The sequence below is a fragment of the Jaminaea rosea genome (assembly GCF_003144245.1).
Source record: "Jaminaea rosea strain MCA 5214 unplaced genomic scaffold BDZ90scaffold_1, whole genome shotgun sequence".
Taxonomy (NCBI): Eukaryota; Fungi; Basidiomycota; class Exobasidiomycetes; order Microstromatales; genus Jaminaea; species Jaminaea rosea.
The window spans coordinates 2,239,665-2,262,844 of NW_020289975.1; the positions used below are offsets into that span (position 1 = coordinate 2,239,665).

Genomic DNA, 23,180 nt, shown 5'->3' on the forward strand with positions numbered 1-23,180 from the left:
GTTGAAACTGACCTTTGCTCATCTTCCTTTGTCACATTTTTGATGCTCTTGAGGCAGACATCACTAGCTCGCAACTTCCACCGTTCTCTCACTACCCGTGTCACTACTACCTCACCTCAACCCTTAGCACGGCTTCCCTGCTCTGCTACGTCCGCAGCCTCTCCCATCCAACACTTGCAACCTTATCACTCTCCGACCCTCCACCGACGTGCCTTCTACTCCTCGCCCTCTCGTGCACATCAGCCAGACATGGGAGCGATTAACAAAGGTCGAATCGACACGACGGCGCGTGTGGCCCACTTGCGCGCTCTCATGGCGCAGCATGAGGTCCAAGCGTACGTCATTCCCTCGGAAGATGCCCATGCCTCTGAGTATCCAGCTGAGTGCGACCTGCGAAGGACCTTCATCACCGGCTTCAACGGCTCAGCAGGCACAGCCGTCGTCACTACCGTCGCTCCTGTCACGGGCAGCGCTGCGGCAAAGTCAGACAAGGAGATCGGCGAGCCAGAAGCGCTCCTCTTCACCGATGGCCGCTACTTCCTCCAGGCCGGGCAGCAGCTTCAGCCCGAGGTGTGGAAGCTCATGAAGCAGGGAGAGGAGGGTGTACCGACGTGGACAGAGTACATTACCTCGCATCTCCCACCCTCGAGTGTAGTAGGGATCGACCCTTCCCTCCTCGCCATCTCCGATTACCAAGACCTTTCCAAGTCGATGGCAAAGCGCAATTGCAGCCTCAAGTCTCTCCCTACAAATCTCATCGACGAGATCTGGAACGCCATCCCCTCCAACGATCCGGAAGCTCGCCCTGCTGCTCCTCGAAACGAGATTTTCATTCAGCCCCTCAAGTACGCCGGCAAGAGCGTGGCAGAGAAGGTTAATGAAGTGCGCATTGAGGTCATGAAGCTCAACAAGGAGAGGGCCAGGCAGGGCGTCACCTTGCAGGGCTTTGTGGCAACCATGATGGACGAAGTGGCATGGCTACTGAACCTGCGCGGAACGGACGTGCCTTACAATCCCGTCTTCTTCGGTTTTGCCATCGTTCCTCTTCAGGACAAGGGCCCTGCGACTGCTTACCTCGACCACTCGAAGCTCACCGATGAGGCTCGCGAGCAGCTCGTCGAGGCAGGAGTGGCCGTCAAGCCCTACGAGAGCTTCTATGCCGATCTTGCAGCCATCGGCTCAAGCTTGGCCTCCGCTCAGGGTGCCTCGGAAGGAGAGGGCAAGAAGGAGAAGTTCCTCATTGGCAAGCGTGGCTCTCTCGCCGTCTCTGATGCGCTCGGTGGCCTCGAAAAGACGGATGTGGACCGCTCACCGGTCATCGACCTCAAGTCGATCAAGAACGAGGTCGAGCTCGAAGGATTCCGACACTGCCACATCCAGGATGGAGCCGCGTTGGCAAACTACTTTGCCTGGCTCGAGGCCGAGCTCCAAGCAGGCAAGACCGTCCGCGAGTATGAAGGCTCAGAGAAGCTCAAGGCATTCCGAGCAGCGATGCCTGGCTTCAAGGGCGAGTCCTTTACGACCATTTCCTCCACCGGCCCTAACGCCGCCGTAATTCACTACTCGCCCAGCCCGGAAGAGGGAAAGAGCGAGGTCATCGAAAAGACCAAAATCTACCTCTGTGACTCTGGCGCTCAGTTCCAGGACGGGACGACGGATGTCACTCGTACGCTGCACTTTGCTCCTTCAGAGGAGAACCCAGCAACGCTTAAGGAGATCAGAACAGCCTTTACGCGCGTCCTCCAGGGTCATATTGCGATCGACGAGGCCGTCTTCCCTAAGGGGACAACGGGGTACCTCCTTGATGTACTGGCACGTCGGGCCCTGTGGGAGGAAGGACTGGACTACCGCCACGGAACGGGCCATGGAGTCGGCTCGTACTTGAATGTCCACGAGGGCCCCGCTGGAATTGGGACACGGCTCGTCTTCAACGAGACTCCCCTGCGTGACGCGATGGTGTTGAGCAATGAGCCTGGATTCTACAAGGATGGCTCGTGGGGCATCCGAATCGAGAACCTGGTCATCGTTCGACCGGCAAAGACGCAGAACAACTTTGGTGGTAAAGGATACTTCACTTTTGAGCACCTTACCCTCTGCCCGATTCAGACCAGTCTGATCGATGCGAGCTTGCTGAGCGTCAAGGAGAAGGAGTGGATCAATGCGTATCACGATGAGGTGCTCAAGAAGGTTGGACCGGTGCTTGAGAAGCAAGGGAAGGATGGCGAGCTGGGATTGAAGTGGCTGGAGAGGGAATGTAAGGAGAGGGTATAAGGGCAGGGAGCAGAGAGAGTAATGGAATGCAACTGAGTGTCATTGCTCCTCGCTCGGGCCGTAGATGCGCATGAGCTGGTGTGGTGGGTGGAATCTGGTGCGTGAGCGCGAGTTCGTTCCTCCTCAAGCCCGCAGCAAGACTTACCATCTCTCTCAATTGCAGCCTCCTGCCCTTTCTCCTCTCTGCAGCCCCTGCATACGTCTCCAGGGGCGATTCCTCTGGTATCACTATGCGTCTCAACGCTCCTTCTATCTCTCCTCCTGCATCCTCGTCAGGTGGGGCAGCCAGTGCTAGCGTGAAGAGCGCGTCATTCGTGAAGCGTCGCTTCCCACCTGCGTGGTCGTGTGATTCGGCCGAGGCAACTACGTAAACTTCGCATGAGCGCGTGAAGGTGCGTAGAACGACCGCTGTGAAGGTCATGACTCTGTGGGTGAGAATGGCGGGGAAGAGTGAGCGAAATCTTGCACAAGGTCAAAGTGACATAATGGAACGACTCACTCTCCCTGTCCAAGGCAGCGTTGGCAAGGAAGGAGTGTCAGCGTCGAGAGGTCAAAGTAAGGGGAGCAGGGCACTCACTACGACGACCGGCCGCTTGAACTCCAATCCATCCATCGCGACCGTCTTCCAGTGCACATTTGGCAAGCCTCTTGCCACATTCCTCGCGCTGATCAGCGCAGCTTGCTCCAGCCAGGCCATTGTCTGGCCACCAAAGAGGATCGAGACTGAATTGGTGTCTGTGCGTGCGTCGAAGAAGCAATCAGAGAGTGAGCAATCAAGGAAAAGAGTGACGACGGCTAGGGGAAGGCGCAGACTTACGCTCGGGGAAAACGATCTGGAGTACGGTGGCAAGCGTATCCTCGATGGCAATCTCACTCAGGACGTCGCGGTGACCTTGGGTTCCTTGCGCCGACGTGTCAAAGGGTCCGCAAAGGTGCGGGGAGAGGAATGACCCCATCCTCGAGCGTGTCCTCCTCGGCAGCGGTGGTGATGGATTCGACAATTTCGAGTCATGACTTTCTTCCTGCGTCTCATTGCCAAGACCATCGTGAAGCAGGCCCAAGTGACGTGCAGTAGCCTTGACTTCTTCCAGTGGCTGTCGGATGACTTGGCCACCAGCTGCTTCTGGCTCGCCTCGTAGATGCCCAAGGACGTGCCCGTCGTTGTCCTCCTGGATTACCAGCGTCGAGTCCCTGCGTCCATACATTGCACGCGCCATAATCTGGCGATGGAAGGACGCTGATCAGCACATCCTCGTCTCTACCCCGAATATTGCTGACTCACCTCCCTCTCCCCTCTCTCGATTGTCCTCTTGCCCACCTCCCTGTCCCTCCTTCTCCCGCCACTCGCCCCCATCCTCATCACAACTTCGCGCACCTCCTCCAGCACAGAGCGTGGAATCGCGTCCTCGTCCACCCCTTTTGCCGCAGCAGCTAGACGACGGGCACGTCTATGCCCCGCAAGGAAGTGGCGCCGCCATTGCAATTTTGTCTCTGGGACCAATCGGGGCAGACGTGTGGGCTGATCCGAGGTCTTGCGCAGGACAAAGGTGAGGTAGGCTGGCAAGGCGGGGAGTGGCTGATGAGCTTTGGAATTGACCTATCGCAGGCGCACAGCTCGCTCACCGTGGGAAACATAGCTCAAGCGTCCTGGATCATCGGGACTCTCAGCCAGCACCCTCACGCCTACCTCCATGGAAGAGCTAAAGGAACGATTGACCGCTGCGGACAGGTGGATCTGGGCGCGGTGTCATACCAGCCATATCAGCGCTCCATTTCGTCCATAAGTCTGCCGCGAGACGGTTTGCTCACCAAGTCGCCCAAATAGATTGGACTCAGAAACAGGACACTATCGAGGCTAACAGTCACGCATCCCTGCCCGGCATGTCGCCTGGCCGCTACTCCAGCAACCACGTCGATCAACCTGAGCAGGGCTCCCGCCAGCAAGAGCGGGCGTGACGGTTGTCCACCGCCAGTAGGAGGGGCGGCAGCAGAAGGGTACTGGCACATCGAGGGATCCGTGGGGTAGGAAACGGTCACTGTGCTTTCCTGCCAGGATTTGGAGGGAGGAGCAGACGGGTCATGATCGGAGGTCGAAGAGCGGCGCTGGAATGTCTGCTGTACCCAGGTGACGGCAATGGAGGCGCCCGAGTAGAGAAGAAGGCCGGCTCCCAAGGTCAGGATGACCGACGAGAACTTGTCCGGCGGTGTGCTCGCCATGTTGGCGATGAGGACGGTGGCTGGAAGGCAAGGAGCGAAACTGTTGTTCGAGCTCAGCTGCAGCGCTTTGTGCGGCGAGGGCCCGTGCACGCGGAGCGGACAGAGAGCAAAGGCTGCGATTTTCACTACGAGAATCGACAAGCACAGATCAAGGAAGGATGAGCGACGTGACAAGCACACAGAATAGCAGATATGCTTTTTGGACAATGGAGAGAAAAGAAATTGTGCTTCCAGTCAGGCCATCACCACCACTGACCTCCTCTGCCTAGCCCCGCATTTCTCCTCCGTTGCCGTGCCTCTTCCAAGGAGCCTGGCCCACTAGCGTATGCTCGTGCGAAGCTGTGTCTCGCCTGACCGCACCTTTCCACCAATGCTCCTAATCAATTACTCGTCATCCTCGGCCACAACAGTCTTTTTGCTCCTCTTGCCGACCGTCTCGCTCGACTTCTCCTTGACAGCCGAGCTCTGAGCCTTGCGCTCGACCAACTTAGCAGCCTCCTCCTTCTTCTTGCTCTGGCTGGCAGACGCAGCCACATTCTTGCCCGCAGCGCCGCCCATGAGACCCGAGAGAAGACCCAAGAGACCGAACATGGCCGTCACACCTGCACCGAGACCTGCGGCGACTTGAGGCTGGCTCTTGATGGCGTTGACCGGGTCGCGCTTGGCGGCAGCGATAAAGACGTCGATTTCAGAGCGGACACGGGTGAGCAATGATCCAGCAGCGGCCTTGGCAGCTTTTGCCTCCTCGGCCGCCTTACTAGCCTTCTCCTCGGCATCTGCCTTCTCTTCGCGGTTCTGCTCGATCGGCAACTTGAGCTCGAAGCTCTCCTCGCTCAGCTTCTTTGCCTCCTCGCGCGAGTGGCCGACGTAGACATTGTCGAAGAGGATGTCCTCGTCCATCGTCCAGATCTCAAAGCCGATGCCGCCCATGGGCGAGAAGTGCGAGGGGTGCTTGTCCTCAAAGTAGTGCGGGTTGGGAATCTTGCGCGGCTCCCAAGGGCCCTTGTAGGCAGGGTTATCGATCATAGGAGCGGTCCACTTGCCTTTGTAGTCAGGGTTGCGCTTCAGGGGGCGGACCCAGGGGCCGCAGCCGGGGGCGTCCTCGCACTTGGGGTTGGGGACGACGGGAGGTTGCCACTCGCCGTCCTCTTCGTCATCCCACTCAGCGGGCTTCTTGGCATCTGGGTCAGGGATCTGAAGAGGCTCATTCTCGAGCCAGCCTTCGGGCTTCTCGGCCTCCTCGTCGGGGATCTCAAAGGGAGCGTCCTCATCCCAGTCCTCGGGCTTGGTAGCAGCGGGGTCTGCGATGCGCGACTCGTCGACCCAGTCGGCGGGCTTCGAGTCCTTGGGGTCCTCAATCTCCTTGGGCGGGTTGACGCTAGGGTTGAATTGCTCGAAGAGGGTGCCGTTCTTGCGCGACTGGTTGTTGATGAGGATCTCGAAGCTATTGTCAGGCTCGACAACGAGGGTGTAGAGGGTCGAGACCTTTGCCAGCTTAGGGTACGGCGTGTCGGTCAGGTGCTTCTCTTCGATGACGCCGTTGACGGGGTTCTTGTGGCGGAAGATGAAGTGGACCTTGTTCGTCTGGCCGCACTTGTCAGGGCCGAACATGATGGTGTAGGGCGTCTTGTCCGAGAACTCCTTTGCCTGAATACCTTCTGGCGACTCGGTGAGGAGCTTGAGGTAAGCTCCACCACACGAGAGGCCGTTCTGCAGCTTCGTCTCGTATTGAACGACGAGTGGCTTGCCATCGGTCTTGATGACCTCGGGGAATTGGGCAGAGATGGCATGCTGCGCGGCCTTGGACTTGGCGACGAGTCCGGTGTCGCCAAGGAGACCAGGGAAGACAGTCGGCTCTCTGTGAGTGGAGCAGATGAGGGACAACGCATGTTTAGCTGAACTGCCAGTCATCATCACTCGCAGCGGGAATGCTCACTCTACGGACCACTTGCCGACGTAGGAGAAGACCTCACCCCCAGTCTGCTCTTTTGTCGCCTGAGACGCAGTCCATCGGGTGTCCCATCCCTCTTGGAACTGCTCGATGAATGGCGCCTTGACCGTCGTGGGCTGCGCGAAAGAAAAGAGAGGTCAGTCTGTTGCTGCTGTGACGAGCGCACATCAGCTGCCCAATGCCGCCTGCTACGCTACTCACAACGAAAGGCTTGCGCTCAACGTGCTCGGTAGCCTGCGCCGATACGGCGGCTGCCGCAGAGAGGGCGATTGCGATGTGCGACTTCATCTCTTACTCGACGATCACGACGATGATGAGGGCGAGGACCAAGGATGAGGATGGATCGAGATGGGATGGAAGCAAGGCGAACCTTTGAACGCTATGACCCGTGTGTGTGCCTTGGGAATGTGTCGCTCGCTGCTCCCCCCCGCCCGCTCACCTCGACTGGCTGCAGGAGTCTTCCACGTCACAGTGCCGGAACGGCGGCCCGCCAGGTGGTGCCATTCTTTGCCGTCGACGACCACGGCGCCGCAAACGGCTCTTGAGAGATGGCTGCCTTGGCGAAGAAAGGGCAGCCATTGGGACGGCTTGGGCAAGGGGCATAGCCGCCAGGAGACCTACCGCATCACCGTTGCCTGCGAGCCTCGTTACTACGGCCCGGCGGCGATGTCGATGTCTCAGCCAGCCTTGGATCTGCAACTGACACAGCGTGGCTTGTGCGCAAAAAGCCCTGTCCGCCGCTGACGAGGCCCGACTGCCTTTCGTTCCAATCTGCATTGCCATCTCACGGCTCTTCCCCTCAGCATGTCCGAGCCGCCACCGCCGCCGCCATCAGACCTGCCGGCGGGGCTCTTCGGTCCTCGAGTGCGCACTGACGCCGCACCATCAAGCAGTGCGCCAAGCTCAGAGTCGATGGACTCGTACAGTCTGTACAAGTATATCGATCTGCGAGGCGTCTACGGCGTCAATGTTGGGCCACCTCGAGCTGACTTGGCAGAGGCGGCGAGAAAGGCGCTCAAGCCATGGCATCGCAGAGCGGATCTAAGCGACTGTACAGAGTCGCTGGACGGGCCGAATCTCATTGTCAACATACCATTCTCGCAGGCGGTGAAGATCTCGTCGCTTCTGATCAATCAGGGAAGCGGCGAGGATGCATCGCGGGTGAGCGCAGCAGAGAGCAGCTCGTATCGACAGTCCTCATGAATTGACGCACATCCCTCGTCTGCTGTTACCGCAGCGGGTCCGCCTCTACGTCAATCGCCCCAATGGCCTCGACTTCGACGACGTGACCGACGACCCACCGTCGACCGCCCCTGCGACCGGCCCTCCCAGCTCTGGCCTGCCACAGGCTGACTTTCTGCTGCGAGAGCAGGACGCTACAGTAGCTAATGCGGAGGATAGGATACAAGAATACCCCTTGGCTCGTTTCGCAGCGAGATTCACGAGCGTCCAGAGCGTACATGTTGTGCTGGTGAGCTCCGGGCAGAGGCTTTGATCATGATGTGGACGCTAATCACGATACTTTCCCTGCACGCTCACCGCTCCAGTCCGACGCCCTTGCGGCACCGTCTCGCACCTACTATCTGTCATTCCGGGGCACAGCGCCGCAGGAGCTTCATGACAAGTCCCGCCTCCTCTCTGTCGCAGCAGAGGATGCAGCGAGTAGTCCGATGGGAAGGCTGAGGGAGCACTCGTCGGTAGCGTCCAAGGCTAGTACGGGCGGAGCTGCCGCTGATGGAACGGGTGGGCAGGCGAGATGAGGTAACGAAAGACGGGGATGGACGGCATGTATGCCAATGTATCATAGCTAGAGCCAGCAAATCAGCCGGTACCGTCTCATGGTCAATCTGGCAGGCTTGAGTCACCGGAAAGAGTGGGATGTATCATGCTGGATTGTCAGGTGCCCGCACGCCTTCACTTTTTGCCCGTCTTCGGCTTCTTCATGACTCTCATCCTCATCTTCCTCATCAACGCCTTTCTCCCGGCCTTGCTGACAGGCACGCCCAATCTCCTCTGCCCAGCCGTAGCCTCGCTAGTTCCACTGACGGTACTCCTCCTCTTTGTCCATCCCCTCCTCTGCGCCTGCAGTCTCTTCCATCCATCGAGCGCCCTAGCCTGCGTAAAACCGCCACGCTCCTCTCCCTCTATCCTCGCTCCGTCCGCGGCGCCGACTCTGGCTGTCATTTTGAGGCGACGCAGGTCTCCGCGAACGCGCGGCGAGTTCTTTGCGTAGTGCTCCCATGCTAGGGAGAACATTTCTGACGAGGGGTGATAGGGGGTGGGCAGGTCGGAGCAGACAATCGTTCGGGCTGGGCGGTAGTTGCGGGCACTAGGAGCAGACTCATCGCTTGACTGCCCTTGCTCCCTATCCTGCTGCTGCTGCTGCTGTTGCTGCTGGTGAAAAGTCAACGTCGGGTGACGCAGGTAGATGGCCGAGCAGGCCGCGAAGGAGACCTCGAGGTAGGGAGGGACGAAGAGGGACGGAGCGGCGAATGGCGGGAGGTTGAAGGGGAGCACGCCAGGCGCTCTTGTTGGAGCCGAAGCCGCTGCCTTCTCCTTCTTGGCTTGCTTCTTCTCGGAATGTGATGCCTCCTTTGTCTCCCCTTCTCCAGAGGTGGCTTCAGCAGACTCGCTAGTCTCTTCGGGCTCTGTCTTGCCCTTTCCCTCCTCTTGCTTTTCTGTCGCAGCAGCCTCTGATGCTGCCTCTTCTGACGCCTCCTCTGCTGACGCTCCTTCGGCCTCCAGCGTCCCCGCATTCGCCGCCGCAATTCTCCTCTGCGCCCTCCTCTCAAGCTCAGGCGACAACATCGGCACCGCTGATGCCTCTACGCTGATGAGGTCTCCAGGCTCCAACAAGCGGTTGGGATCATTGAGCTTGACGCCGTTGACCTTGACCTTGCCCTGAACAACGAGCGACCTCGCCTCCCACACACTGCGGGCGAAGCAACACCTGAAGACAGCGGTATCCAGTCTCCTCTCAATCTCCCGCACAAACAAGCTCGCAATGGGCAGCTTCTGCGCATTGCCTTCTTGTCTTCCCCTAGACACGCCCTCAAATATGCCTCCGGGTCTTGGCTTCGACGAGCCTGATGCTGCTGGATTGGTGTAGGAAGGGAGCTCGACTGGCAGGAACCATCGTTTGAATCTGCTCTCAGGCAGGTGATCGCCGTGATAGGCGCGGATCATGCGTTTTGAGCGCCATCGTTGGTGGTACATGGTGCCGTAAGTCTGCCTGAAGTTGGTGTCATTGGCCAAAGAGGGGACAAAGGAGCGTGACAGGAGGTTGTAGAGGTTTTCAGGCGACCACGACTGCGTCAGCAGGACAGAGGGCGCAGGTCAGCACGGCGTGGACAGGAAAATCAATCTACTCGCTGCTTACCATACGCGGGAGCGCATTGTGGGTCTTGACGGCCCTCGCAGCCTTCCTCATCGTCGCGTCGGATCCAGGCGAGCGGTAATGCTGATGGTGGTGGTGATGGCGACGAACTTGATGACTTGCAATTCACCCTCTATCCGCCGTCGCCGCCGTCGCCCGACCTTCTCGCCGGCCCTTGGCTCAACACTTTTGTCAATCCAATCTCGAGGGCCTGTCTGGCGGCTCCGATTTCCGTCGTCGACGGATGACCTCGTCTCGACGCACGACCGCTCGACGCTCGACGCTACGCTCGGACTCGGTCTTTTTGCCATGTGGGAGAGAGGCTGCATGGTCGTCACGCAATTGTTGAGGCCGGAGGCACTGAGCCTCCATCCACGTTCGCCTTTCAGACGGCGGCGGCGGCGCACCCGACAGTTGAGATCTTCCTCCGCGGCCAAGTTGAGCAGCTCGCGTCTCCCCACTCCTTTCTCCCTTTACCACCACCCACTTCTTACCACTTCCACTTATTCACAATGGCACAGAACGGCAAGGCTATCCTCCCCGAGGGCCACTTCCTCTTCACCTCGTGAGTGCGGTCCAGCGAGCAGCGAGAACCATGTCGCTCTCTTCCCTCGATGCCAATGTCCATGCACTGACCTGCCCCCTCCATCATCTGTGCCCACCCTTCGCTCTCACGCAGCGAGTCAGTCGGAGAGGGTCACCCAGACAAGATCTGTGACCAGGTCTCGGATGCCATCCTCGATGCCTGCCTTGCCCAGGACCCCAACTCCAAGGTCGCCTGCGAGACTGCCTCCAAGACTGGTATGATCATGGTCTTCGGTGAGATTACCACCAAGGCTCAGCTCGACTACCAGAAGATCATCCGTAACACCATCAAGGGTGAGCAATCGGCGTTGCAGAGGCAAAGGCTAGTTATGTCGGCTCATCAGTCTCTCCCACCCTCATGCCCGCAGAGATTGGCTACGACGACTCGGAGAAGGGCTTCGACTACAAGACGTGCAACGTCCTCGTCGCCATTGAGCAGCAGTCGCCCGACATCGCCCAGGGTCTTGACCACGGTGACATTGAGAACCACGGTGCCGGAGACCAGTGAGTAGCGCGCAGTCGAAAACGACCCTTGATGCTTATCGCTCATGTCATGACCACACTTTCATCTGCGCGCAGGGGCATCATGTTCGGCTACGCTACCGACGAGACCCCCGAGCTCATGCCCCTCACCCTCTCTCTCGCCCACAAGCTCAATGCTGCCCTCGCCGTCGCTCGCCGCAACGGCACTCTCGGCTGGCTCCGCCCTGACTCTAAGACTCAGGTCACCGTCGAGTACAAGAAGGACGGTGGTGCCCTCATCCCCGTCCGCGTCGACACCGTCGTCGTCTCGACGCAGCACGCCGAGGAGATTTCGACTGAGGAGCTCCGCAAGCAAGTCCTCGAGAAGGTCGTTAAGCAGGTCATCCCTGCCAAGTACATTGACGAGCGCACCGTCTACCACATCCAGCCCTCTGGCCGTTTCGTCATTGGTGGTCCCCAGGGTGATGCCGGTCTCACTGGCCGTAAGATCATCGTCGACACTTACGGTGGTTGGGGTGCCCACGGTGGTGGTGCTTTCTCCGGCAAGGACTTCTCCAAGGTCGACCGATCGGGTGCTTACATCAACCGTCTCATCGCCAAGTCCATTGTCGCTTCTGGCCTCGCTCGCCGTGTCCTCGTCCAGTCGGCCTACGCCATCGGTGTCGCTCGCCCCGTCGGTCTCTTCGTCGAGACCTACGGCACCTCGAAGCACTCGGACTCTGACCTCGTCAACCTCATCGAGAAGAACTTCGACTTGCGTCCCGGAGTCATGGTCAAGACCCTCGACCTCCAGAAGCCCATCTACCGCAAGACGGCTGCTTACGGTCACTTCGGTCACGACGACTACTCGTGGGAGAAGCCCGTCTCTCTCAAGTTCTAAGCGCGCGATGCGCTGCTACATCAGGAGAGGTCTTTTGGCTCGGACTCGGCTCGACTAGAGGTCTCAACATCCCTAGTCGTCCGTAGCTCTCGATCCCATCTGCGCGCACTCTCCTCCCTTTCCTTCTTCTCTACTCTCCGCTAGACCACCTACGTCGTCGGCCCAACAAACATCCTCTGCAGGGCCGCCGCATACCTCCCTATCTCCTCCTCCTCCTACTCCTCGCCTTTTCAGCATCATATATTTTCGTTCGTTTGTCACATATCAGTATTGGGGCTTCAACCGCCAATGTAATACCATCAAATACAGCTAGCTTCCAGCAGTCGTGTGAGCATCGCGCTCGATCTCCAAGCGGTGTGAGTGATGAGCTCGTTGATTGCCAGCGAGCGGTCAAGCGGCAAACTGCATCCCTACCATCACCCGTATACGACTCGCCATGGCGTCCATCTGGGATCAATGATCAGCCGCTCTGCAGCTCAGCGACATCATAGCCAGGGAGAGAAGCCGCAGTATCAACGACAAGAGCGAGGCACAGCACGTCAGGGCGCCTAGCCTCATCGATCCGGCAATGTCCTCGCCGTCGTCGCGTCTCATTCTGAACTTCACCGGCGTTCAAGAGCATGTGCTATCGTGCTCGACGCAAATGCATTCTAGATCGTAAGGTTGTAGTCGTACTCCCCCTCCGTCTGCTGTGCAATCCAAAGCGAGATGGTCGAGAGCATGAGGGCCGTGTTCTGTGTGTGCGTGGGCAGAAGAGCACGATGCGGTGTCAGCTTCTCCGTCTCGATAGCCTTGTCTCCTCAATGTGCCTACACACCTGCGCGACGTTCGCGACACCGTAGTACTCCGGGTAGCCAGGCACGAGGTACTTGACGACCAACACCGTGATGCTCCCTGCCAAACCGCCAGCCATGAGGGCAAATCCAATGAAGAGGAACAGCTTAGCCCGCCACATAGTCGCGTCACCCGCAAATGCTCCCCCTCCCCCACCACCGCCGCCACCGAACAATGCCCCACCAAGGCCTGCTTCTGCAAGCAAGCTCTTATCAATCAGATTTACCACTATCATCCCCAGCGTCCCGCAAATCCCAGGGATCCAGTCTGCGAAGGAGACGACTACCTCCGGTTTCCCGTCCCATGGCTCACCGCGTCCTACGCCTGGAGGAGGGCGAGCAGAGATGGACGACAGGATGACTGCGTCGAGGAAAGTCCACCAACCGATGGCGAAGAGAGCCCCGGAGAGGTAGATGCCTAGTGTGCGCTTCGAGAAGAGGGAGGTGAGCCATGTCGGGAGGAGATGGGTGGGAAGAGGGACGAGACAGACACGACGGTTAGAGTCGTATCCACGGGATCGCGAGTAGGACATGGCGGTGGCGAAGAGAAGGAGGTAATGGTTGAAGGTGCGAGGGAGGAAAGGAGGGAAGGGACGGCGAGGTGTGGAGAAGAGCCCTCGCGGATGCCGTCGTCCTGAGCCCGCACGCGACGACGGCTTTGGCACTGGCCTTCTGCTTCCGCCTTGCTCAAATCGCGTTTGGGAGCCTCTGCACATTTCTTCCTCTTCTCACACGACAATTCAGCATCAACATGCCAGAAGCCTCTTCGTCCAAGGCAGCGGCAACCTCTTCTTCGTCCTCATCAACGGAGGCGATGAAGATCTTGTCAGTCGGCCCCGCACGAGGCAACATCACCGGTCTGGTGTCCAAGACTGCCGCCATCCAGGCAAAGCACGGGCCCTTTGATGCCCTCTTCGTCACTGGAGACTTCTTTGGCAGTGATGACGAGCTCAATGAAGACGAGCAGCGCCTTTTGGACGGTCAAATGACCCTTCCGATGCCTACATACGTGGGCTACGGGAGAGCAAGACCGCCCAAGCGGGTAAGGGACCTCGTCAAGGCGGAAGAAGATGCAGCGACGACTTCAAATGGCGATAGGCTGCCTACTCGCTTGGCGGACAACCTTTACTGGCTAGCAAGAGATCAGGTCACTTGGGTATCAAAGGACAAAGCAGATGCGGAAGCGATACGGAGGGCTGCTAGGGCGAGAGGTGGAGACTATGTCGTCGATGAGGATGCAGAGAGACGCGGCCTGCGAGTGGCTGTATGCGGTGGAGAGTGGAATGCTGAGGCTTGGGCAAAAGAGGTTCAGAGACAACCAGCGGAGAAGAACACAGATGGCGAGGAGGAAGAGGAGAGTCGATACATCCTTCCCTCGACCATCAACCGACTCAGCGCGCACAAGGCCTTTCAGCCAATCTCGCCGACTCCACCCGCCCCTTCTTCATCCTCCTCAGTCCAGCATCAAACCCTAGCAGCAGCCCGCGCAGCGACTCAAGCCCTCATGGCCGCTGCCGCCGCAGCAGCGACTCCACCCTCAAGACCGCACGTTGACATTCTCCTCCTTCCCTCCTGGCCCTCCGGCGTTTCCCTATTCTCCAAGACCTTTCCGCCTGCAGGCCTCACCGAGGAAGCCCGTTCATGGGGTCTACCCTGCTTGGCTGAGCTCACAAGAAGAAGTTGCCCACGCTACGTCTTTACGCCTGCGCCGATGGAGGCTGGGGAGGAGAGCGATGGCGTCTTTTGGGAGAGAGAACCCTACACCACTTCGATGACCCCCGCAGCACCGCAAGCGCGATCTGCGGGCACCGGAGCGAACAGCGCCATGCCGCGTGCAGTTACTGCTGCAACCGATTCGCGGACTACCCGATTCATCTCTCTTGCGAAAGCAGCCAATGCGAGCAAGGTGCGCTGGTTTGTCGCGCTCAATCTCGCCTTTGCCGGGTCAGCGGGAGCCGCAGCTCCGCCGCCGAAGGGATCGACGATGAGTCCCTTTGGGCCGCCGCCCATGGCGACCGTAAACGGTGGCAAGCGCAAAGCAGACGACGATGATACGGATCAAGGGCTGGACAGCGCCGTCAATTTCAGGTGGCAGCAACGCGGTGGAGCCAAGAAGCAACGTGGCGAGGCCCATCAACAACGCAGCGACGATGCACCCCCACCCTCAGGGTACATCTGTCGAATCTGCGGCTCAGCAGATCACTACATTCGTCTCTGCCCGCACTCAGTGCAATCCTCCTCCTCCCGCAGCGGCGCCACCAGCAATGGCCTTCCCTCCAAACCCGAAGGGGCAGAAGCGGCTCTCGAGCCACTTCGCCGCAGACGAGAGCCGGTCACGATGGTTGGCCCCGCAGACTGCTGGTTCTGCTTGTCGAACCCACAGTGTGCTAAGCACCTTGTCGTCTCCATCGCCGAAGATCTGTACGTGGCCTTGCCCAAGGGACAACTACCCCCTCCTGGACCAAAAAGAGTACCGGGTGGTGGACATGTGCTACTGGTGCCGATAGCGCATGTGGCTACACTTGCCGGCCCGGCGGAGAATATGCGCAAGCTCAGGGATGAGGTAGAGAGTCATCTCGCTAGCTTGGAGGGAATGTATGCGCATCACGGCTTTGGGCTGGCGTGCTGGTCTGTGGTTAAACTGAGCAACACCAGGGCGGGTCATTTGCAGGTGCAGTGTGTTCCTGTACCCGCGGCGATACAGGGAGGGGAGGATCTGTTGAGCTTTGTCCAGAAAGCTGCCGAGGAGAGAGGGTACGATCTCAAAGAGGTGCAGCCGGACACCACCCCGCTACCAGTCAAGCCCGGCCAGGAGAAAGCAAAGCGTCGCCTTGCGGCACATGCCACGGGCGAGGAAGAGTATTTTGAGATGCACATCTCCCTTCCTCCCCCTACTTCCTCCTCTTCCTCCGCACCTCAGAGCGCCACCTTCCTCATGGATCTCTCCCCCTCTGCACCGGGCGCTAGCGGTGGCCGAGGCCCGCGCTTCGACTATCAATTTGCACGCACCACCCTAGCCCAATACCTGGGCGTGCCGGAGCGTGCTGATTGGCGGGCTTGCACAGGTGGTGGAGAAGAGGAGGAGGCTGAGCAGACGAAGGAGGTTAGAAGGCTGTGGAGCGAATGGGGACCGGAGGAGGAGGAGGAAGATGATGACGATGAGGAGTGAGAAGCAGACGTGAGAGCAGACGGAGCATATCTTGTAGAAGGTCCATGAGAGGTATCTCATTTGCGACATGCACATATTCAGCAAAGAAGGAGAAAGAAGGAGCGAAGTGGTATGAGTGTAATGTACGAAGATTCGTCTGGGGCAGGAGCAGCTCGTCCGCCTTGCGTCGGCGTCGTACGAGTGGCAGCAGGCAATCCACTGCAAACCAACGCGCGATGCACGCCCTTTACGAGATCACCACCCCGCGCAACCTCTTGGGCTCTTTGGCCCCACTCCCAGGAGGAGGCGAAGCGGCCGATGCCTGTCTTGAGTGTGCGGGCGTATACCATCGAGTGGGCGTGGAGGTATCAATCGTCGGATGGATTCGCGTATCAAAGAAGGAGTCTTGTGCCTTCTCCAACTGGGGAGTCGTTGGTCCCGTGGGGCCGAAGAAGCTCTTGGAGGCTGATCGGTTGTGCGTTGAGGAAATGGAGACGTCGTTGCTTGAGGAGCCAGAGGATGAGGGATCCATACTGGTGGATTGCCAAGCATGGTGGAAGCTTTGTGGGCTAGATGAGGCCGCCACGCCACTGCTCTTCCTCATCACGCCATGCGTCCACGAGTTGCGGCTTGCACTTCGAGTGAGGGAGGCAATCAGTGCTGGACCGACGTGTGAGGTCTTAGTTGCCACGCTGGCTGCGAAACTGCCCAGAGTCGATGAGGTAGGCGAGGCGAGACTCTCTGCTGAACCGCTCTCCCCGTCATCGGGCTCGCTACCTGGGTAGTCGTCGTCATCGTCAAAGTCGCTGTCGAATTCCCAGGTCTCGCCGCCCTCCCCCTCGCCTTCTTCTAGGCCGCTGGCATCATCGTCTGACGATTGATTGACCCAAGAGGGCAGGTCGGCGCCTGCAGAGGCCCCCGCCGTAGGCATGACCAGCCCGACACCTTCATCCGCACCCAAATGCTGTTTCTTGGCATTCACCGCCCTAGCCATTTCCCGCGCTCTGGTCTCCCCAGCTTCAACTCGCCGCTTCTTCTGCAGCGCCGCTTGCCTAGCCTTCCACCACCTTCCGAGCAGCACAGGCGCCAAGGACAGCATGCTGAGTCCAACGAGCTTGAGGAGCATCTCTCTCGTCCAAATCTTGGCCATGAGGATCTTGAGTCCGCCGCCGGCTTTGTGCGCCGCGCTGGTCAGCTTCGTCCTCTCGGATGCAAGGACATCGTGTAGCACTGCTGGGTTCAGGGGGGCGTCGTGGAAACCGCCAGCGTCCAGCTGCTCGCCTAGGGTGGTGGTGGCATCTGCGAGGGCCGCATCGACGGGTAGAGCCGCGACGACCTCGACCAGGATTTCACCGAGCTGGGCTGTTACAGCGTTCCAGGGTAGGGAACCCAATGCCAGCGTCGTTGCGAAGGGCAGCAGCGGTACGTTGAGAATGCCGCAGGCGATGTTCATGACTCCATACGGGGTGAGAGGCAGAACTCGGAGAAGGAGCAAAATCGAGTACAGATTGCCGCTGCTGCTACCCCCCGACCCCTTCGAGTTGGCGCGTGCGGGGTACGGCGAGGCGCTGCGGGGCCTCGACCTCGAAGGCGTCGCTGATCGATTGTGCTGACGCCTGCGCTGCTGGCACTGGTCGCGCGACCCTCTCCGAGACAGCGGGATGTGCTGGCTTGTGGTACCCACGCCTCCGCCTAAAGCCTTGCGCATCACGCCGACGGCCTTGGTCATGCCGGGCATCTTGAGGACAAGCGGGGCGACGAGCGCGCTCATGATTGCAGCTCCCGAGCCTCCGATGGCCGTGAAGATGCTGAGCCAGATGGCAGCGCGCCATGTGCCGAACAGCGCTCCGAAGACGATGTTGGAGACAATGCTTCCCGGCACATTAAATGCCTGCTTGTACGTAAAGAACAAGCATAGCACGAAGAGCGTGTGATGGTATGCGTGCGAGTTGGACGAGGCGTAGTCCCGTAGCGAGAGGCAGAGGTCCCGCATCTCTGAGAGGGACAGCTGCGTGAGGCTGTGTGACGGCATGCGCAGGGGTAGCGTCGTGAGAAGGAGCACGACGACCAGGGTCGAGAAGACGAAAAAAGTGAGAAGCATGAGAAGGGTAGGCATATGTTGCCGCAGAGAGCGCGAGCGCAGGCCCGCCTCGAACTGGGCCGTCACGTCACGCATCGAAAAGGCTCGGCGTGGCGTAGTCGATACTCCATGGCTGGCAATGTTGCGTGGTAGGAGTCCATCTGAGGCAAGAGCGCCGCCCGTGCCTAGGCTCATAGCTGAGGACGCATACAGAGCTGGGGAGTCTGTACGACTGGTGGCCGGCATCGAAGCCGTCAAGGGCGGCGTCAACATTTGCTCGGACGAAGAGTTGCCTTGAGGCGCCCAGCTGGGCCACTTGCCATGCCCCTTTGCCCGACCTTCGTAGCCTTCATCACTCGTAGGCGTCAGCGGGGGCGAGTCGTCATTGAGGCCGTGGAGTCCAAAGGGCTGAATGCCAGCTTGCCTCGCCGAGGGTACGACGAGAGGCGACGGGCGCAACAGAGGCGCTCCGTTGTTGCGCTCGTACTCGTTGCTGGTGCGAGCCTTGGGTGGCCCTGCGTCCGAGTCGGCGAGCGGCGTCGAGGTATCAGGAGAGGAGGTAAAGAAGGACCTCAATCGAGTGGTCAAGCGCGGCCTGCGAGCAGTCTCGGGCACAGGCGCAGATGGCCCTCCACCATCACCTCCATCTCGCATGATATCCTGGAGCCTGCCCTTGCCCTTGGTGGGGTTCCTCGTGGGTGAGGAGGACGGCGAGCCTGCTGCTGCTGCTGCGCCTAGTGTGAAGTCAGGCGTGCCCGGCCCTCGATCCAATGCATGGCCTATCTGCGCGTGCTCCTCTAGTGGGACGACGGCAGCATCGCGAGACTTTGAGCCGACGGAGCGAGATCGCGTGCGAGTTGCTAGAGAGCCCGAGGCGTTGTATGAGGACGAGGCGTGAGCGCCTTCCCCATCGCCCGCGTATGAGTATTGCGGAGGATTGAGAGGTCGAGAAGATGATGGGGGCGATCGAGTTGAGCTGCCGTATGAGATTGATCGTGGTACCGGCGCTCGCTTTGGTGATGTCGGCGGCGAGCGCGACGATGATGCCTCAGCAGAGGACGGCATGACGCGCGCGAGTCTGGGTGAATCTATGCTGTGTAGACGATGCTCTTCAATTCTTCATCGCCGTCGTGTAAATGTCAAATCTGAGGATGATGAGAAGAGTGAAGAGAGAGGAACTAAGCTGAGCCGCCGCTGTGTGCTTTAGCCGGCTAGTCGTCGTTGTCGAGGTTCTCTCGGGCGTTTTACCCAGTCGAAAGCGGCGTCTGTGTCCCGCTCGCGTGAGGTGGGCGAGGTCTGTTTGCCTGCGTACTTCGCTTGCTTGGCGACGACGTTAAGTGGATGCGTGTGGGCTATCGAGAAAAGGAAAAGAGGGATGGGTGCAACCCAAGAAGGAGCTGGTGTTGTCGACGGGTCGTATGATTGTTTGGTTCAAGACGATAGAGATGTCATGGGAGCCCTTGATGACCAAGGTCAGCTCAGTGTTGCCAAGCCGTTTTGGAGCGCTCATTCGTTCGTTAGGGCCCAGCTAAACTCCGTCGGGTAGATTTCTACCGGCGAGCAAGCAATAGCAAGGCCGGAAGCTCAGCTCCGGCGGCGCTTCTCCTCTCAGACGGAGCGGCCGACGAGCCCCGAGCTCAGTAAGGGCGCGAAAACACCACAAAGATGTGAATGGCCCCAGATTGTAGTCACAGAGTCAAGTGCCAGACCTTCGTCTTCTCTTCAAAGCGTGGGAATCACGACCGAGTCTATCGAAGGTATCCACAGGGAAGAGGAGATGCTCTCGAGGAAGGGTGCTTTGCCTCTGCGAGGGAGGCGGTCAGGAGCCAAAGTCTCTCTGGTCCTCTTGATGAGCCTCTTTGTCTGGCGTAAAGCGATGGCACTGTTCGCGCCAAGCCACATCAGCAATCGATGAGCACCTCTGTCCCGCCCAAAGACGAGCTTAAGTGCCTGGCACCGGGACTATGCTGCCGCGATCTGATGATATTGAGGAGTGCGGGGCCGGCGGCGTGTGGAAGGACGTGACGCGGGAGGATTGAAAGTGGAGAAAGTCGCAGCGGCTGGCCACGCCCGACATCTTCTTCCTCGAGATCCTACATACCCTCAGTCCCATCCGCTCGAGATGCCTCCGAAGAAGGCGACTGCTGCCAAGGGCAACGGTGCATCTGCGAAGAAGGCAGACGCCGTAGCGACATCCAACGGCTCGCCAAGGACCGCTCCAAGGGCATCATCGACGACGCAGCCGTCTCGCACGACGCGTCCGGCTCCCACGCCCAACTCGCCTCGATTCCTCGTTGCCCTAGCCGCCTTCTTCATTGCAGTCGCCTCGACGGCCCTGTTCTTCCACTATCGTCTGCCTGCACCCATCTCATCACTCCAGACTGCAGCATCAGAGGCTGCAGGTCGAGGCGCCCTCTTCTGCGAGGAGAATGTGCACAATCTCATCAACAAGCTGTCCGTCGAGATTGGGTACCGCATCGTCGGTACGAGTCAACACGTACGCGCAGAGGAGTGGTTGCTCGAGGAGCTGCGCAAATTTGAGGGTACACACAATCTGGGACCAGAGGCTGGCAACGTCGAGGTAGAAGTTTGGCAGCAGATCGGCAACGGTGCACATCGATTCGACTTCTTGGATTCGACGGTGTACAAAAAGTACTATGGCATGTCAAACGTCATTGTCCGCGTCTCGGATGGCACTGAGGCGTCCAAAGCCAACAGCGTCCTTGTCAATGCTCATCTTGACTCGACGCTCCCTTCGCCTGGGGCCGCCGACGATGGCGTAGGCGTCGGCATCATGATGGAGCTCGTCCGCATCTTGACGACGCCCGGCGCCAACAGGAAACCATTGAGGCATTCGGCCATCCTTCTCTTTAACAATGGCGAGGGTAAGTTGTGTGCGCAGAGACGTTGTAGTGTCTGATCAACTCATCTTGTTTCCTCTCTTCCCCACGCCCAGAATCCTTCCAAGACGCGTCGCACCTCTACATTACCTCCAACCACTCCACGGTCCCGTCCGTCAAGTCCGTTGTCAACCTCGAAGCCTGTGGCGTCTCGGGCCCAGAGCTCGTCTTCCAAGCCTCCAATCCTGAGATGATCCGTGCGTACCGTCATGCACCTCACCCATTCGCCACGGTACTCGCAAACGACGTCTTCTCTAGCGGTATCGTGCTCAGCGACACAGACTACCGGCAGTTCATGGAATACGGCAAAATCAAGGGTGGGCTCGATATGGCCATTGTGGGTAACTCGTACCTGTACCATACGAGGAAGGACATACCGCAGTACATCGACCGTGGTGTAGTCCAGCACTTCGGCGAAAACGTTCTGGGAATCGTAGAATATCTCATCACCGACCCGACGTCGCAGCTGTCCAGTATCGCCTTCACGCCAAAGTACGAGGCCCCCATCTACTTCTCCCTGCTGGGCTCGCTCTTCATTAACTTGCCTGCGAAAATCTTCAGAGGTCTATCCATGGGTATGTCTGCTTTCACGAATTTCCAGCTGCAGTCGAGCGTCAAGGCCGACAAGCACTTTGGAGCCCTCAAGGCTACAACGCTCAGCATCTTGGGCGCATTTGGAAGCCTCGTTGCCGCCCTTATCGCGAGCAATGCTGCAGCTCTCGTCATGACTCAGGGGCTTCGCAAACCATTGAGCTGGTTCTCACACGAATGGCTACCCGTCCCCCTCTATGCGCCTCCCGCAATCGCGGCCATCCTGGCCGTTCAGCTAGGCATCTCGAAGCTCATTCAGCGCGAGCACCAGCCGTACCTCGAGAGAGCGTCACTCAACGGTCTCATCCTCCTTTTCCTCGCCGGTCTCATCGGTCTCAACGCATTTGCCATTGGATCGGCCTACCTGTGCGCCCTGGGAGCTCTGACCTTGCTCGTCGCCATCACGATCAATGACTTTGCGCTCGTGGGTTGGGGAGAGATCGAGCTCAAGCGCGTTGCTGTCAACAAGCGCGTGCACCCGGCTACGTACTTCGTGCTAGCCATCACGCCGGCCGTTGTAGGCACAGAGGGTCTGACTAGCTTCCTTGACCGTGAGTGCGGCGAGGCGCATATCGCGAATGCGCAAAGCTAACAATCCCTCGCCCGCTATTAGTCTTCGTTCCTCTCATGGGTCGCACGGGCGACATCTCGCCGGCGGACCACATCCTCGCTTCAATCGTCGCCGCGCTCAGCTTCCTCAGCCTTCCCATGCTAGTGCCCCTCGCTCACCGCTTCGGACAACCAGCACTGCGCCGCGCGATCATGGCGGCCGTCACCACCTCTGTCATAGCCATGGCAATCTATGCCTCGCCCACCGTGAAGCCCTTCGACGAGATGCACCCACAGCGCCTCTTCGTCCACCAAGTGCACAACGTCACCTCAGGACAGTGGTGGATGAACCTCGGATCGGCAGACCCTTCCCCGCCGAGCATCTTTGCCGGGCTAGCTGCCGGCCTGCAAGAGCAGTTGGGCATGCCTGACGGGGTGGCTGAGCTTCAGGAGATGAACGAGCGCAACCCTGACTTCGATATACTGTACCCAGTCTCGGCCTTCATTACGCCGTACAAATTCAGGTTGCCCGACCCTGCGGCTGGTTCGAAGGAGGTCACGCGCTGGAACAGCGGCTCCTCCTCCTCATCATCATCAAGCTTCGTTGTACGTGCCGTCGACGAGACTCTCGACCTCACCACCGGCACACGACGTGTCACTCTCCATGTGGATCACCCGCGCATCATTTGGAGCGTGCTGGCCTTTGATGGGGAGATACTCGAGTGGGACCTGCCCGTCACCCCGCCTGCCGGATACCGTCGTCACCACATCAAGGAAGTTTCCCGCTTCGGCCAAGACACCTGGAGCGTCTCGCTTCTCTTGAAGTTGCAGCCTGAGCAGCTCGAGGCAGCCAAGGCGAGGGAGGACAAGAGAGATGGTGTGGTCAGCATGGCGGATCACGAGGAGCTAGTCAGGGTTGACCCACAGAATGAGGCAGACACGGTTGCCTCGCATCATTTGCGAGACCAGTCGAGGCTGCGCATCGATTATTCAGGACTTTGGGGAGAGGCAATGTACCCTCAGGCGGAGAAGTCGGACGATGTTGAGGTACTGGAGAGCAAAGGAGTTGAGACATTCAGGAAAATGGATGGTTGGCTTCAGCGAGAGCATCCTGAGGTCGACGCCATGCTGCTCAACGTCATCGCGGGGGTGGCGATCGTGTGAGAGAGACACTCCGAGGGAAGACGACGTCAAGATGGGCACGCATGGTTGTGATTGTGGCTCGTTGAATCGCACTTCTGTAGAGTAGCAGTATTGCCTGTTCGAATGCAGCGTTGATCTCGAGACATTCCATCGTGGTTTGTGAGCTCCTGCTT

General features: G+C 59.1%; 10 protein-coding genes across 10 annotated transcripts; 5 read left to right on the plus strand and 5 right to left on the minus strand.

Moving 5' to 3' along the window:
- The first annotated feature begins 19 nt into the window (after positions 1-19).
- BDZ90DRAFT_229838 (Creatinase/aminopeptidase) lies at positions 20-2,654 on the plus strand. Its single transcript, XM_025505234.1, has 2 exons — positions 20-2,368; positions 2,435-2,654. The coding sequence occupies exon 1, from the start codon at positions 43-45 to the stop codon at positions 2,269-2,271; it is 2,229 nt and encodes a 742-aa protein (XP_025365457.1). The 5' UTR covers positions 20-42; the 3' UTR covers positions 2,272-2,368; positions 2,435-2,654.
- Positions 2,196-4,555, minus strand: BDZ90DRAFT_25735 (Thioesterase/thiol ester dehydrase-isomerase). The gene is made up of 8 exons (XM_025507946.1): positions 4,081-4,555; positions 3,895-4,006; positions 3,554-3,828; positions 3,089-3,491; positions 2,849-3,006; positions 2,771-2,775; positions 2,417-2,696; positions 2,196-2,346 (listed from the first exon to the last, which is right to left on the minus strand). Exons 1-8 carry the CDS (start codon positions 4,486-4,488, stop codon positions 2,311-2,313), a joined length of 1,677 nt encoding a protein of 558 aa, XP_025365458.1. The 5' UTR covers positions 4,489-4,555; the 3' UTR covers positions 2,196-2,310.
- Positions 4,556-4,651: 96 nt separating this feature from the next.
- On the minus strand, positions 4,652-6,836 carry BDZ90DRAFT_229840 (calnexin). Its single transcript, XM_025505235.1, has 3 exons — positions 6,641-6,836; positions 6,425-6,555; positions 4,652-6,346 (listed from the first exon to the last, which is right to left on the minus strand). The coding sequence occupies exons 1-3, from the start codon at positions 6,725-6,727 to the stop codon at positions 4,873-4,875; spliced, it is 1,692 nt and encodes a 563-aa protein (XP_025365459.1). The 5' UTR covers positions 6,728-6,836; the 3' UTR covers positions 4,652-4,872.
- Positions 6,837-6,942: 106 nt separating this feature from the next.
- On the plus strand, positions 6,943-7,782 carry BDZ90DRAFT_229841 (hypothetical protein). The gene has a single exon (XM_025505236.1). It carries the CDS (start codon positions 7,244-7,246, stop codon positions 7,640-7,642), a length of 399 nt encoding a protein of 132 aa, XP_025365460.1. The 5' UTR covers positions 6,943-7,243; the 3' UTR covers positions 7,643-7,782.
- A 528-nt stretch (positions 7,783-8,310) lies between these two features.
- BDZ90DRAFT_277274 (alpha-L RNA-binding motif-containing protein) lies at positions 8,311-9,870 on the minus strand (the record flags this gene model as incomplete). The annotated part of the gene is made up of 2 exons (XM_025508992.1): positions 8,311-9,748; positions 9,819-9,870. Coding segments are annotated over 2 exons (1,447 nt in total), but the record flags the coding sequence as incomplete, so codon positions are not given.
- A 457-nt stretch (positions 9,871-10,327) lies between these two features.
- On the plus strand, positions 10,328-11,763 carry BDZ90DRAFT_225504 (methionine adenosyltransferase; the record flags this gene model as incomplete). Its single annotated transcript, XM_025504673.1, has 4 exons — positions 10,328-10,380; positions 10,495-10,694; positions 10,715-10,904; positions 10,980-11,763. The coding sequence occupies 4 exons, from the start codon at positions 10,328-10,330 to the stop codon at positions 11,761-11,763; spliced, it is 1,227 nt and encodes a 408-aa protein (XP_025365462.1).
- Positions 11,764-12,031: 268 nt separating this feature from the next.
- BDZ90DRAFT_229843 (UPF0220-domain-containing protein) lies at positions 12,032-13,155 on the minus strand. Its single transcript, XM_025505237.1, has 2 exons — positions 12,581-13,155; positions 12,032-12,497 (listed from the first exon to the last, which is right to left on the minus strand). The coding sequence occupies exons 1-2, from the start codon at positions 13,127-13,129 to the stop codon at positions 12,414-12,416; spliced, it is 633 nt and encodes a 210-aa protein (XP_025365463.1). The 5' UTR covers positions 13,130-13,155; the 3' UTR covers positions 12,032-12,413.
- A 192-nt stretch (positions 13,156-13,347) lies between these two features.
- BDZ90DRAFT_257906 (hypothetical protein) lies at positions 13,348-15,765 on the plus strand (the record flags this gene model as incomplete). Its single annotated transcript, XM_025508012.1, has 1 exon — positions 13,348-15,765. The coding sequence occupies one exon, from the start codon at positions 13,348-13,350 to the stop codon at positions 15,763-15,765; it is 2,418 nt and encodes an 805-aa protein (XP_025365464.1).
- A 105-nt stretch (positions 15,766-15,870) lies between these two features.
- On the minus strand, positions 15,871-19,192 carry BDZ90DRAFT_26080 (hypothetical protein). Its single transcript, XM_025508293.1, has one exon. It carries the CDS (start codon positions 18,887-18,889, stop codon positions 15,992-15,994), a length of 2,898 nt encoding a protein of 965 aa, XP_025365465.1. The 5' UTR covers positions 18,890-19,192; the 3' UTR covers positions 15,871-15,991.
- Positions 19,193-19,821: 629 nt separating this feature from the next.
- Positions 19,822-23,150, plus strand: BDZ90DRAFT_26082 (hypothetical protein). Its single transcript, XM_025508299.1, has 3 exons — positions 19,822-20,709; positions 20,781-21,866; positions 21,929-23,150. The coding sequence occupies exons 1-3, from the start codon at positions 19,947-19,949 to the stop codon at positions 23,026-23,028; spliced, it is 2,949 nt and encodes a 982-aa protein (XP_025365466.1). The 5' UTR covers positions 19,822-19,946; the 3' UTR covers positions 23,029-23,150.
- The last annotated feature ends 30 nt before the right edge of the window (positions 23,151-23,180 follow it).